Source organism: Hylaeus anthracinus, unplaced genomic scaffold (genome assembly GCF_026225885.1).
Source record: "Hylaeus anthracinus isolate JK02 unplaced genomic scaffold, UHH_iyHylAnth1.0_haploid 11982, whole genome shotgun sequence".
Lineage (NCBI taxonomy): Eukaryota > Metazoa > Arthropoda > Insecta > Hymenoptera > Colletidae > Hylaeus > Hylaeus anthracinus.
The window spans coordinates 479,272-491,420 of record NW_026534330.1 but is presented as its reverse complement, the minus strand read 5'-3'; the positions used below and the strand labels follow the sequence as shown (position 1 = coordinate 491,420).

General features: G+C 34.0%; 4 protein-coding genes across 4 annotated transcripts in view; 2 read left to right on the top strand and 2 right to left on the bottom strand.

Annotated features, from left to right (window-relative positions):
- LOC128886230 (juvenile hormone epoxide hydrolase 1-like) overlaps positions 1-1,193 on the top strand; it is a 2,796-nt gene extending 1,603 nt beyond the window's left edge. Inside the window, exons 4-7 of the mRNA XM_054140930.1 lie at positions 72-187; positions 249-451; positions 546-780; positions 861-1,193. Of these exons, the coding sequence (XP_053996905.1) occupies positions 72-187; positions 249-451; positions 546-780; positions 861-1,086 (780 nt within the window). The 3' untranslated portion in view covers positions 1,087-1,193. The remainder of the gene's footprint in view (positions 1-71; positions 188-248; positions 452-545; positions 781-860) is intronic.
- A 147-nt stretch (positions 1,194-1,340) lies between these two features.
- Positions 1,341-2,297, bottom strand: LOC128885998 (trafficking protein particle complex subunit 4). Its single transcript, XM_054140485.1, has 2 exons — positions 1,917-2,297; positions 1,341-1,827 (listed from the first exon to the last, which is right to left on the bottom strand). The coding sequence occupies exons 1-2, from the start codon at positions 2,089-2,091 to the stop codon at positions 1,349-1,351; spliced, it is 654 nt and encodes a 217-aa protein (XP_053996460.1). The 5' UTR covers positions 2,092-2,297; the 3' UTR covers positions 1,341-1,348.
- A 24-nt stretch (positions 2,298-2,321) lies between these two features.
- Positions 2,322-4,071, top strand: LOC128886000 (gem-associated protein 6-like). Its single transcript, XM_054140488.1, has 2 exons — positions 2,322-2,619; positions 2,707-4,071. Exons 1-2 carry the CDS (start codon positions 2,471-2,473, stop codon positions 3,041-3,043), a joined length of 486 nt encoding a protein of 161 aa, XP_053996463.1. The 5' UTR covers positions 2,322-2,470; the 3' UTR covers positions 3,044-4,071.
- Positions 3,218-11,470, bottom strand: LOC128885987 (serine palmitoyltransferase 2). Its single transcript, XM_054140460.1, has 10 exons — positions 10,741-11,470; positions 8,503-8,679; positions 6,651-6,805; positions 6,302-6,447; positions 5,861-6,079; positions 5,585-5,748; positions 5,342-5,503; positions 4,992-5,254; positions 4,788-4,917; positions 3,218-4,714 (listed from the first exon to the last, which is right to left on the bottom strand). The coding sequence occupies exons 1-10, from the start codon at positions 10,960-10,962 to the stop codon at positions 4,607-4,609; spliced, it is 1,746 nt and encodes a 581-aa protein (XP_053996435.1). The 5' UTR covers positions 10,963-11,470; the 3' UTR covers positions 3,218-4,606.
- Positions 11,471-12,149: the final 679 nt, after the last annotated feature.

Here is a 12,149-nt window from a genome sequence, read left to right as displayed (position 1 = left end):
ATGATTTGTTATCTGTATCTCAAAATTATTTACTTGAATTACGATTACTTTAAATGAAGTTTTTCTTTTAGATAGCAGTAGTCTTTAAGAACTTGATGCAGAGACTTGGCTTTGAAAAGTTTTATGTTCAAGGAGGAGATTGGGGATCTGTTATCGCCTCCAACATGGCTGTCCTTTATCCAGAAAAGTTAGTAAAATTTTATAGGAAACATAACGAGAATGTGGATTTTCATATACCTTATTTTTAGAGTGACTGGTGTACATAGCAATATGTGTAGTGGTACTTTTGGACCGAAGACGTTGTTTTGGTCTGTAATCGGCTCTTATTTCCCGTCTTTAGTAGGCGAAACCGAACATTACTCGAAATTCTATCCAATTGGTAAAGTTTTACAAAAGATAATCGAGGAAAGTGGATATTTTCACATACAAGCTACAAAACCAGACACAGTAGGTAAGACGTTCTGTTCTAAATTACCAGGATAAGGTAAAACACATTACGCGGTACATATAATGACTTACAACAAATGTAAACCTTTTTGTATTAGGAGTTGGACTTTCAAATGCACCAGATGGTCTGGCAGCATACATTTTGGAGAAATTCAGCACCTGGACAAATCCTGCATATAAGGAACGAGATGATGGTGGATTATTGGAAAAATTCACGTTAGACGAACTCTTAGATAACATAATGGTGTATTGGGTAACCAATAGCATTACCACAAGTGTGCGTCTCTATGCTGAGAATTTTAGTTCATCTTACAGAGCTTTAAAAATCGATGAGTAGGTTTATAATAGTATACTATATATTATACATGCTACAAGTTAACACAAAATGTGTTAAATATTATACTCTGTTTCAGGCTACCTATAAAAGTACCTACAGGTTGTGCAGTCTTCCCAAATGAGTTACTACTCTCACCTCAATCTCTACTTAAAGATAGATATCCCTCTCTAATCCAGTATACCTACTTACCACGTGGAGGTCACTTCGCAGCATTCGAAGAACCTCGTCTTTTAGCCGATGATGTGTTCATTTTTGTTAAAAAAGCAGAAGAAATGAACAAGAATAATAAAGCACATAAGTAGGAATCCGAGTATCGGTTCTGGTACAAAGTGCTGTGTTGATATATGTTTTTTAAGTACTTTAATAAATTGTACTATGTTTCATATTAAATATAAAAGAAAATTCAGAACATTTGTAATTATTACTGGCTACAATGTAACATATCCTTCCTTGTTATTATACACTCTTGCCATTTACATTTTATCTTCAGTTATTTACAAACTCTGTTTTATATTGACATCTTCATAAATAAATGATGATTAACATTGATAATACGATAATTAATCAAACACTGCCAGCACCAGATTTTTCAACATTCTCCAGTAAAGTTTGCAAGTTAGATTCAAATAGTTCACATCTGATTGGCATTTCCAATGAATAAAAAGGGTTCTTTAAAGCATAATCTGCATATAATTCATACACTCTTTTTAATAAAATTTCAATTCCACTTTGTGTAGGCTCTGCTACAACAATAAATTTAATTCCAGTTAATGTTTGGTAACAATGTAATCGGAATGTGTCTGCCTCCAAAATTTCAATTCCAGAACAACGTGGTTCTGGGCTCAATTGACTAGCAATTGCGAATAAGGGATAGAACATGGATGCTAAGAAGATTTTTTCATTTGTTGTCATCTTAGCACGGCTAAATTTAAGCAGTAAAGGAAAATTTTCTGGTTGCTCAAGCAGTTCGAATACATCTTTTCCATTTTCTAGTTCCCGTCCCACTACTGGGTTTCCATTAACTGCTGATAAAACGTGTCCCACTACAATCAATTCGTGGTAACTTGGTAATCATCATTGTTAATTGTCCATATAACTGATCTAATCGTATTTAAGAATATATGTTTCTTACCATTGATCCCATCCTTCTGGCCGAACGAAACAACAATCTTTTTGTTTTCATAACTCAACTTTATATCCAATGGATAATTAAACGTCTTTTCGTTTTCAATTCGTGGAACATTGTGGTCATGATTAAAAATTAATCCGCCCGATTTCGACACGATATAGACGCCATATATAACCATTTTTAAGATATATAACAATATAGAGTCACAGTAAGATCGACTGTAATCTTTTAGTTTCTCATTGTCAGGTTTAATCAATTTATTTCTCGAATAACTCTTTATATATTTACAGACAACTGTCAATCCCAACTTTCTTTGAGGTTATGTCGCGATTTAGATTCACCTACAAACCCGTAGTACGTTCTCAGAGACACAAGTTTGTATACCGACGCGAGAAGGAGAGTACAGCCAATCAGGGCAAGGATGCGCAGAAAGAACGAAAACCGGTTCACCGGCGGTTATGCTCTCTGGTGAACTCAAGTATACATCACATCACTTATAATTCAAACTTACTTCACGTTTTCGTAATTCTAGTGTCGAAAAATTGTTTCTCCACAATATGGAAGATAATTCAAATTGGTCTCATAGTATTTATAAGAGTGATCCTTTGTTGTTTAAGAGTTATATCGGTATGAGAGTGAACATTTCAACTGTAGATGGCACTACAATTTCTGGTGTTGTTTATACTGTTGATCCTGTATCAGAGAGGTTAGAATTTTTGCCGCAACACGCTGTATTACATACATATATTTGATTATTTTTCTATGTATCGATTATTTCTTTATTGTTTTATAGTGTGGTATTGCTGCAGACCAGTCAAGAGAATCGTTTAAAAATCGTTTTCGGTCATGCAATAAAAAATATAAAAATCGATTCAGATAAACCGTGTAAGCTACCAGAATTATTTATAAACACGCCAAGGAATCTTCCTCAATCATCGTTAGAAGAACGAAGAAATGTCGTAATAAAGATGCTTCAGAAAAATAGATTTTCGGTTAAAAAGGAAGAAGATATTTTAACGATCGAGAATGTATTGTCGATAAAGCCCCCGTATGAACCGAACGATTGCATCTGTTCAAACAGTATTATTTTAGGAAAAATTCAGAATCTACTATCTCGAATTCAAACTTGATATTACAAACAAAATAAATAATTAGGATACGAGCGAATTTGTTCAGGTTTCTCTTAAAAAAAATTCGTTTTATTTTAAAAAATTTGCAATCTATATACTTCGTTTTTTTTTTTATCATAAAATATTCTTTATTTCGCAACTGTTACGTTGCCTAAAATAAAGTTCCGCTTGACATAAATCAATCGCAGATAAAAATTCGTTTCGTTTATAGTAAAATTTAATTTTAATATAGTTATCTAATGGTAATCTAAATTTTACTATAATCTGAATATGTTGAATTCGTAACGTTGCATTTAATTATGATTAATTCACTCTATTTTCGTGTAAATGGAAATTAGACGCACGTTATCGATTAGTATAAATCAAACTTTTTAGTAATTTTTTCAAAATAAAATGCACATTTAATTCTTTTTCTTATGAATAAATAGTTCGTTTTATAAAAACATCCTAACTGAAAAAATAATGCTTATAATACTTGTGCTGAAAAATTGTTTAATGTAAAACGAAAAAATATTTATATATGTATATAAACGATGCCAAAATGGAATATATATAATTATTAAAAAAAAAAAAAATTAAATATATAATCTAATTTAATAAAGGCATTGTACTAATTTGCATTGTTTTCAAACCAGAAAACATGTTCGCAATTTTCGTTTCTAACTTGAATCTTATGCTGTGACAATCGGTGATTTTCTTAGCGATAACTTTCGTCGTATCTATCTGTTGTACGCAATAAATACTTTCTGTTGAATGCTTCAAGTACCTCCTTTTTATAAATGTTCACTGTACTATGAAGATTTCTTAGCATTTATCGAAGAATACTATATACCCATGTAGAGAATTCTACGAAGCTCTGGGTCGTTGCACACGACGCGCTACTGCCTATGTAACGTTTGCCACAGCAAAAGGATTGAAAACCTCGATACGAAATAAATGTAATTGCGGCAGTGCGTCGGTGCAGCAAAATGCGTTAAAGAGCCTCGACTATCCATAGAAAAATTCTGGTTCGACTACCTTCCTTCCTTCGTTAAAAAAATATCGAACTTCTACCTTCTCTCTACCGAGATGAAAACAGAACTATGTGTGAGTCTATATCACCGATATGTGCATATGCCTTTACGAGTTTAGTGCACGTAAAACACGGGCCAACTGAACTCTGACACACTCCTGACTCTCCTCATTAGTATTTAATGTAATTCGTTGTGCACTGTTCTAGAAACCTTGGAACACTATCGGCTCATGTTGAACTTCTATTATTATTTTACATACCGAACAAGAAGAAGAAGAAGAAGAAGAAGAAGCAGTTTCATCTACGAGATCGCTAATCTCTTGATTTGATATTGAATAACAATAAAAAGACTCTCGTCGACTATACTTATCAATATCTTAATATTTTGTGATGTACTTTGATTGAGAAGTGTAACTTCTGGATCAATGAAATAACATAAAAAAGAAGAATGCATGTAGTGTTCTTCCAAGGCAGTGTCTCTCCACAGAAGTATAAGGCGCTTCTTTGGAGTAAAGTGAACGTCCTAGGTTATTCACTTTTTAGGTAGTAGGTCATTCGGTCTCTCCATCGGAATAGTACTCTATAGGTGTCAAATCACGAACTTTACGAGAATATCTTAAACCTAGAAAATCTGCAAGACTTTCGATGTGTGACAGCACCTAGCAAGTATTACAATTAAGATTATTATATTTTTTTTTCTATCGTTTCACAGAAAAATAACAGTTCACTTACATAATCGAGCTGCTGTTTAGTGTGTGCGGCAGAAAGACAAAATCGTATTCTCCCTTCCATCAAGGGAGTCGCTGGAAATCCAACACCGACCGCAGCTATGTTATGTGTTGTGAGGGTTCGCACAACTGCGCTATCAATCCAAACAATAATTTATTATTCGATGTAATTTACAATCTGATGTTGTCTCAAATTTTTACTTCTTACCCAATTTTAGAAAACAAATACACCAGCATAGGTACAACAGGCGAATCTTCGTTTCCATAAATAATAACTCCGATCTGGTTGAGTCTGCGCCTGAAGTACCTGGTGTTTCTCGCTAGCTGCTTCGTTCTCTTCCTTCCGTCGTCCGTACCATCTTCACCGGCAATTATTCTCATAGAAGTAATAATTTGTTGTGCTATTGGTGGAGACATAGCCACTGCGTAGGAATGAGCGTGGCCGTATATCCTTAAATGATTTATGAGTGTCTAAAATTATGGAATTACGATTAATATTATTACTTTCACAAATGAGCCAAATTACTCAAAGATTAAACATCGAACATTTTTATTTACCTTTGTTCCAGCAATATATCCACCAGCAGATCCAAAGCTTTTCGTGAAAGTTCCCATTAGTATGTCCACGTTCCGTGGATCAATTCCATAATAGTCGCAAACACCTCTTCCATGTTTTCCCATTGCACCGGTGCTGTGCGCTTCGTCCAAATAAATATATGCCTGTAACAATAAATTAAAAATCAATAGATCAAAAGATTGAAGTATAATAGATCTGTTCGAAATGCAAATAATTATACTTACTTTGTACTTTTTTTTGAGCTCTAAAATTTGAGGCAAGTTGACAATGGTACCTTCCATGGAATAAATACCTTCTACTACGATTAATATTTTCTTCCAAGGTTTTCCAGATCCTGGCTGACCAAAAACTACTGCAGTTTTCAGGCAACTCTCTAAATGTTTTACATCTGTAGTAAAAGAATGAACAAATATGAAATTTTCAATAAATTCTCCGCTTTCACTTTGATCGAACTTAGTTAGATTAAACCTACTGATCGAACTTAGTTAGATTAAACCTACTGTTGTGCTTGAACACTCTAATAGTGGCACCAGACAGCCTCAATCCAAGTATCAACGAAGCATGATTTTTTTCGTCGCTGATTACTAAGCAATCTTCATTTATTAACGAAGGTAAATTAAGAGAATTTGTTGCAAATCCCATCCCAAAAACGATCGCATCCTCTACTCCTAGAAACCTGGCTGTCAGTGTTTCCAATTCTTCGTGAATGGGCATGTTTCCTAGAAGAAAAGAAATCGACACGGATTGAGTCATGCAAAGTATTATGTAACAAGGAATAAATAGTTAACTCTTTATATTCGGGCTATTTGTTGCGCCTGTAAACAAGAAAATGATTACAGTAATGATATGACCTAAATTAATCAGTTTTCATAAAATAACAATGTTGCCAGCAGTGCTGACAGTTGGAGCGCAAAGAGTTAAAAAAAGGAAGAAGTAATTACCAAGTTCGAGACGAGTACTACAACTAGCACAACCAAATTTTTTCAGAGTCTCGATACTTTGATCAGCGCACTTGCCAGTCGCCTCGGCGAAACCCAGGTAGTTGTACGATCCCAAATTTATACAATTTCTGGTTGTCCCGGTGAACCTGAATTCGAAGATACGAATGAAAAAATTCAGATGCTTAGAATTAGAAATAATTGTACCTCGACGTATGATGAAAAAAAGCAACATCGCTATCGAATAGAAATCGAATGGAACACGTATGAAATTCGTCGTTTTTAGGAAGTTTAATTTACGTAATATTTAATCGATGAAATTTCCAACAGATTTTTTTGTATACCCACTTACTGGAATGTCCATCCATAATCCGTTGTTATTCTGTCTTTAAGCGTAACAGTGGAACCTGGAACAGAGCATATAGGCCTGTTCCAGCAATCTCTCACTCTTCTGTACACATATCGAAGATAGAACCTTTCGAAATTTTCGTATAGAGGTGCGTAACCCTGGAACAAACAGTTACGCTTATTATTAGACCAATGGCGTAACCTGCAATTAGTTTTCCACATAAAAATTGAAATTTTTGAGTCTTTAGTTGCAGGGGGTGTGCTTCCTCATGCACGAAGAAGTCTTAAATTCGTTCGTTTCAATAGTTTCAAGAGCGAGCAATAGATAGATGGTCAGACCACTTAACAACGTTCTATATATGGCATATAGCATTGCACTGCATCGTTCCCACAAGTAGTACACTAGGGCACGTACAGGCTATCCCAAAAATACGCAGTACAAGCGAATATTAAATGAAAGATCCAAAAATGTATTGAAAATGTAGATTTTAACAAAATTAGCCCCTTTGTGCTGCATGCACTTTCGTTGAGTAACTCAACGATTTTTATTCGCGACATCGAAAGAGTTGAAAATATTTCGACAAAAATAACCGAAAGGTTTCGTTTCATTTTCGTTATTAATCGCGTTTTACTTATACGCAGTTTTTCAATAGTCTCACAGACGTCAACATTAAGACGATACACTTGAGATATGATTCGGTCGCGTGAGGTTTGTTTCGCGAAAACACCGAAGTCAATCTCCTACGACCTTTTATATTGATACAATTTTCAACTCCGTATATTCCACGCTGTTCGTGTTTTACTAAAAAATCAAATATTAAGGTCCCTTCAGACTTTAACTTAGTTTGGAAGAGTGGCTCAAGAAAATTGTTATTTCTACTTTACAAACATTGCTTCCAATTCCTTGGAACTATTATATAAAGCTAAGATACATACGTAAGAAGAGGTTATTTCAAATAGAGCAGAATACTGTTTGAATTTGAATTGATTTGAATACATTGAAGTTCAGAGATTAGAAAACGTATAGGTACTGTAATACCATAAGTAGTAGCCTATGTAGTATCATGTGGTATCCTCCGTGTCTTCTAGTACCATTTTTCAATTTAGATTATTGTTATGCAAGTCTACGATTTAAATATATATATTTAAGAGGGAGGTGAAACTGGTTAAAGACATTCGAACAACGTTTCGTGTAATAAATCAAGAAACCGTTACAAGTTACCTTCAAGTAGACATTACGTGCATATTTTATGTATAGAGTTCGCCTGTGTTTCAACGCACTCACTTTTGTTCAAGCAACAAAATTATTTCACTTGAGTAAACCTCGCGAACAAATCGTCGTTTATTATTCCAATAAAATTCTTCTCTGGCGCGATGGTAATCTGACGCGACTTAACTCGATTACCGCCACTTTCGACTCATTATCGCTCTGATTTATTTCGCAGTTGGGAAATGTTCTGGACTTGCGGAATGTGACTCGCTGTCGTCGAGGGATTTTAACTTATTTCCAGCACGAGTGAATATTAAATTTCGAAAAAAATGTTTGCCAAACGATTTCGTAATTCTTATTTTTTATAGGTATTAATACATTTATTCGTACTCCCCTATAAACGGGAATAATAGATTTCGTATACAAGATCAATGTCGCGTGACCTTGAACAATCTCGTACAACAAAACTTGTAGAATTCAGGATTAAAATAGCATACTCTGTACATGTGTGCTATTAAGAACAATCAGTACCGCAAGGCCGAAGAATAAACCGCGTATAAGATTTTAAAGAATGTATCTTGCAGTGGAAAATCAGAAACTTTACTTATAAAAGGTAAAAAAAAAATATAGTAAGAAGTAGTCTTACCTCTCTGTTGTATTCTTTCGCAACTTTCGGTGTAAAAAACAATTGATTTATAAAGCCCAGAAACATAAGGATGTAAAAACCAAGGTGTGTCAATGCCGCCGTGATAAACGGTACTCTCTCGAACGATTCCTTCGACCTTGACTTTGTCGGTTCTGCCTTTGTTTCTTTTTCTGTAAACTAAGTATATTTTAAACATAATTACATTTAATCGTTTCGATTTCGATAATGTGTCGATACGTTATACTACAAATTGCGAAAGATGCCTGTAACGTTTGAACCTTGACGGGAGTAATTCCAAGATTCTATAACAACCGCAATATCGGCCGTACTGATAAATCTGTTGGCAGATAAACTATATAATCTTTAAGCAAAGCAATTGATACCACCATTCTTGGAAATTCTGCAAATTTTTATGCTATAATAAATAAAACGTTTTCTAAAAATTCAGTAAAAAGTAGTGCAACTTAAAAAAGATGCCAAAATGAATAACCTTATTCTCTTATCCCATATGGGCGAAAACGTGTACCTACATTTAGCGAAGTTTATTTGACAAATCAGGAAAACACTCTATTCTACATGATTAAAAATGAAAGAAATGTAAAGGCACATGTAAATCAAACGAATTTCTAAACTTGGTGATACTTATTATTACTTGTATTTCCTAAAAACGATAATATCTGTATGTAAGTTTTGAATTCTTTAACTTTCCACACAATCTAACTATACAAGCGTACCAATTATACTTTCATTCAACTACCCTTACATATCTCTATGAACCTTCCTGGCGGTCATTTTTAATATTTTTTTAAAGCTTATAAACAAGTAACACTACGTATATCGAAGCATGTTGCGCACTTTAAAAGTGAAGTGATCGTGAAGAACAATTAATAATTGTTGCCAATTAATTATGGCTCGATATGAGTTTGATTGTAAAATGTACGCGAGGAACTTCCTTCGTATATGTCGTAATTAATATTTATTTGATAAAGTCACTTTATCGTGGCTACGATTTTGAGGTTAGCTTTGAATAGCTGACGAATAAAGCCGAAAAAATGTGCGATATAAAATCAATGCTTACATTTTTCTTATCAATTTCTCATGACCGTTCGAAAGGTTTTCCGTTTAGTAGTACGCTGCTTAGCAGCAACAATCACAGCTGTTTTATAAAATTAATGCCGCAACGTTTGTTGTCTCGAAATTACGTCGCTGTTTATAGTTGTTTGAAAAATAAACTATTACGTGTACGTATCGACTTCGTTTAAAGTGACAAGAAATAATTTTTTGCTTCGACTTACTACATATGATACGTAAGGATAGGCGACGTATCAAAGCTTCCAGTACTAAATTGTTTATAATTGAATCAGTTAAATATTCAATGTAAACGAAACTAAGTAATCTAGTTGTATACAAAAAATGATTATGGTTAATTTATTAAAAACATAAAATGTATCGATTTAATTCTACCAATTAGCACTTTACAGTTATTTCCACTGATTATTTTATGTTAGAACGTATTAATGTAACTTAGAGCAAAGGGAAAATAAGTACATTATTTTTAACTTCTGTTGAATATTAACGAACATTATTTATTGACAATATAATTTGATATAACCATCGAAGTATCTTAATAAAAAATTACAATGTATTTCAAATCACTCTTAAATAACTCGAACTTCATGCCATAAATAGTAACGATTCACCCAATTAACGGTAACTCGGACTTACAATTACTTAATTTTATCACACTTTGACGTATTTATGGAAACGAACGATAGAACGTTACAAGATAACAGTTGACTTAGTTCAGTTTTTTTTTTTAATTGATTCAATTTGAACTCTGAAATGTTTTTTATCGAATAACTGTATGTATACAATACAAAACAGAAACGATCCTCTATTTCGTACCGACTTCAGAGATTGAAATGGACAAAATATCGGCGATAAGAATGTCACTAACGGTTAAAATGAAAAAAAAGAATTCGCATTATCAATCATAGATTCTTCAATTAGAATCTATTTAACATACAACGTAAGTAATTCAAACAAGCTAAGCACACTTAGATTGTTCGCGAAACAAATTTTAGATTCTATTTTAAGCAAATTCTATTAAACCAAATCTGAAGGTCGATCACGATATACTATGTTAATTTTCAACGAATTTGAACTGTGTTTTTGACACTATTTCAATTAATGTAACTCTTAAATAAAAAGAATACGCATGACAGGTAACGATCTAACCTGTACACGTCCATTTCTTTGTAAACCGGCATGGCCATTAGCTAGGAAGTCTCCGTGAAAGGTTAACCCGTTTCTGCTGTTCGTTTTCTCCTCGTGTTCATTGAGTCTTCTTCTGGTGGTAGCTTGCGCCGCCATTTTGCGAAGGGCGAATCTTTCACCAATTGCCGTAGGACCGAAGAGAGAAAAAGATAACAGAGAAGGAGGAAAAGACAGAGAGCACATGCGTCAACACGACGCGGTGGACAAGCAAAGACTAACGTTCTCAAGCCACGCGTTGCGATGTTATCCGCGCATGCGCATCCGCTCTGCTGACTTTGTGACCGCGATTTACCGAGAAACGCGCGGATAACGCAGGAATACACGGGCACGCGCATGCGCAGACGAAACAAATTAGAGTGAGTACTCTCAGGATTGGTACACAATTGAGAATAGAAATGATTAAACTAATGTACAGGAAGATCGAAATTTGTTTTTCTACGACTGTTAAAAACAAAAGGTGTATTACAAACCAGTTCGATATACATAGATCACACAGTTTCCGTTTTAAAATTAACACTATCGAGTGAAATACGTTTTACACATGCATAAGTATTTACATATGCGTTGGTTATATATGCATTTTAGATTGAATGTAGAATGAGACTGAGGTTAAAGATATATATAAATATACATCTTTATACATTCTGAAAGGGAAGTTTTTATTTTGCATCTTCGTTGACAAATTTACTAAAAAATATCTATTACGTTTACGATATTAAATAAAGTTACATTTCTAAAGAATTATTCATCAGATTTCTTTACTTTTTTTTAATCAATATTTTCAAGAATTCTTTTTACTAATTGTTCGCTACTATGCGACCGCGATTTTAACGCAGGATACCGGCTCTGACATGCGCACTGGATACCCGTGTGCATACCTCACTTGTGTGTGTACATGTAAACCCGCAACAACTTATAGATGGAAAATTACATACCTGTACACGCTTGAATTGTTTATACGTGTATCTCAAATTTTGTACAGATCTGTCTGTATTTTCAAACATGTGTCTTAAAGAATCAAGACTTCTATATATGTATTTAAACTAACAAATATGGAAGAATTGTTACTAGCTTTATTCTTTCGACAAGTTTTTTTATCGATATCCTTTCCACGAGTCTAAGTTAATCATCAAGCATCCTCGCCTAGTCTTCTCAATGTGACTCATTGTCTTAAACTCCTGCGTCCCCCACTAGCTTTCACATCAGATGGTGGGTGAATTTAACTCGATTCTCATTGGCAAAGGATCAGGAACGACCAACAGGCATCAGACCCCGATATTAAATTTTTTATAAAAAAATATCTGTTAAGTATAACACTTATTGCCACTGTACACTTCCATATTTTCAAATTTATTCAACGAGAAATAATT

Bases quoted from the DNA above. Each gene is read 5' to 3' on its own strand.
- LOC128885998 (XM_054140485.1), bottom strand. From the start codon at position 2,091: ATGGTTATATATGGCGTCTATATCGTGTCGAAATCGGGCGGATTAATT. The intron at 1,828-1,916 runs GTAAGAAACATA...AATTGATTGTAG, and splicing joins CCAGAAGGATGGGATCAATG to TGGGACACGTTTTATCAGCA.
- LOC128886000 (XM_054140488.1), top strand. From the start codon at position 2,471: ATGGAAGATAATTCAAATTGGTCTCATAGTATTTATAAGAGTGATCCT. The intron at 2,620-2,706 runs GTTAGAATTTTT...ATTGTTTTATAG, and splicing joins GTTGATCCTGTATCAGAGAG to TGTGGTATTGCTGCAGACCA.
- LOC128885987 (XM_054140460.1), bottom strand. From the start codon at position 10,962: ATGTGCTCTCTGTCTTTTCCTCCTTCTCTGTTATCTTTTTCTCTCTTC. The intron at 6,806-8,502 runs GTAAGACTACTT...TGTTTGTTCCAG, and splicing joins CGAAAGAATACAACAGAGAG to GGTTACGCACCTCTATACGA. The intron at 5,749-5,860 runs GTAGGTTTAATC...CTTTTACTACAG, and splicing joins TAGAGTGTTCAAGCACAACA to ATGTAAAACATTTAGAGAGT.